We start from the raw sequence: 330 nt of genomic DNA, 5'->3' as shown, positions 1-330 counted from the left end.
CCTGCGGGCGGGTGGGTTTGCTCTCTACAACACTAGCGATTAAAAACAAGGCATCTCAGTGAAAGAGGAGGTCATGGAAAGGAGGAAGGAGAGGAGGAGGAAGACTGGAGCATGGGCCGGCTGCAGTTGGGCATCCAGCCCCGTGGGCACCGTGTCGAGGGGCCGACGAGGATGCTGGCTTCCAGCTCTAGTCCTTCCCCTTGCCCTTCTTTGCCGCACCTGAGAAGCAGGAGACAAGAGTTAGCGCGTCCGCTGGCAGCTCACCGATGCCCCAGGCGCTGCCGTGGCAGAAATGTAGGCAGCACGGCTGGCTCCGCAAGGCGCAGGGGG

General features: G+C 62.1%; 1 protein-coding gene across 1 annotated transcript in view; it reads right to left on the bottom strand.

Moving 5' to 3' along the window:
• Positions 1–187: 187 nt before the first annotated feature.
• LOC104077573 (midkine-like) overlaps positions 188–330 on the bottom strand; it is a gene marked incomplete at its 5' end in the record, with an annotated part of 591 nt that continues 448 nt past the window's right edge. The window contains one exon of the mRNA XM_009578854.1: positions 188–219. Coding sequence (XP_009577149.1) covers positions 188–219 — 32 coding nt within the window. The remainder of the gene's footprint in view (positions 220–330) is intronic.

This window comes from Fulmarus glacialis, unplaced genomic scaffold, assembly GCF_000690835.1.
Source record: "Fulmarus glacialis isolate BGI_N327 unplaced genomic scaffold, ASM69083v1 scaffold19745, whole genome shotgun sequence".
Classification (NCBI taxonomy): Eukaryota; Metazoa; Chordata; class Aves; order Procellariiformes; family Procellariidae; genus Fulmarus; species Fulmarus glacialis.
This window is presented reverse-complemented; position numbering and strand designations above follow the sequence as displayed.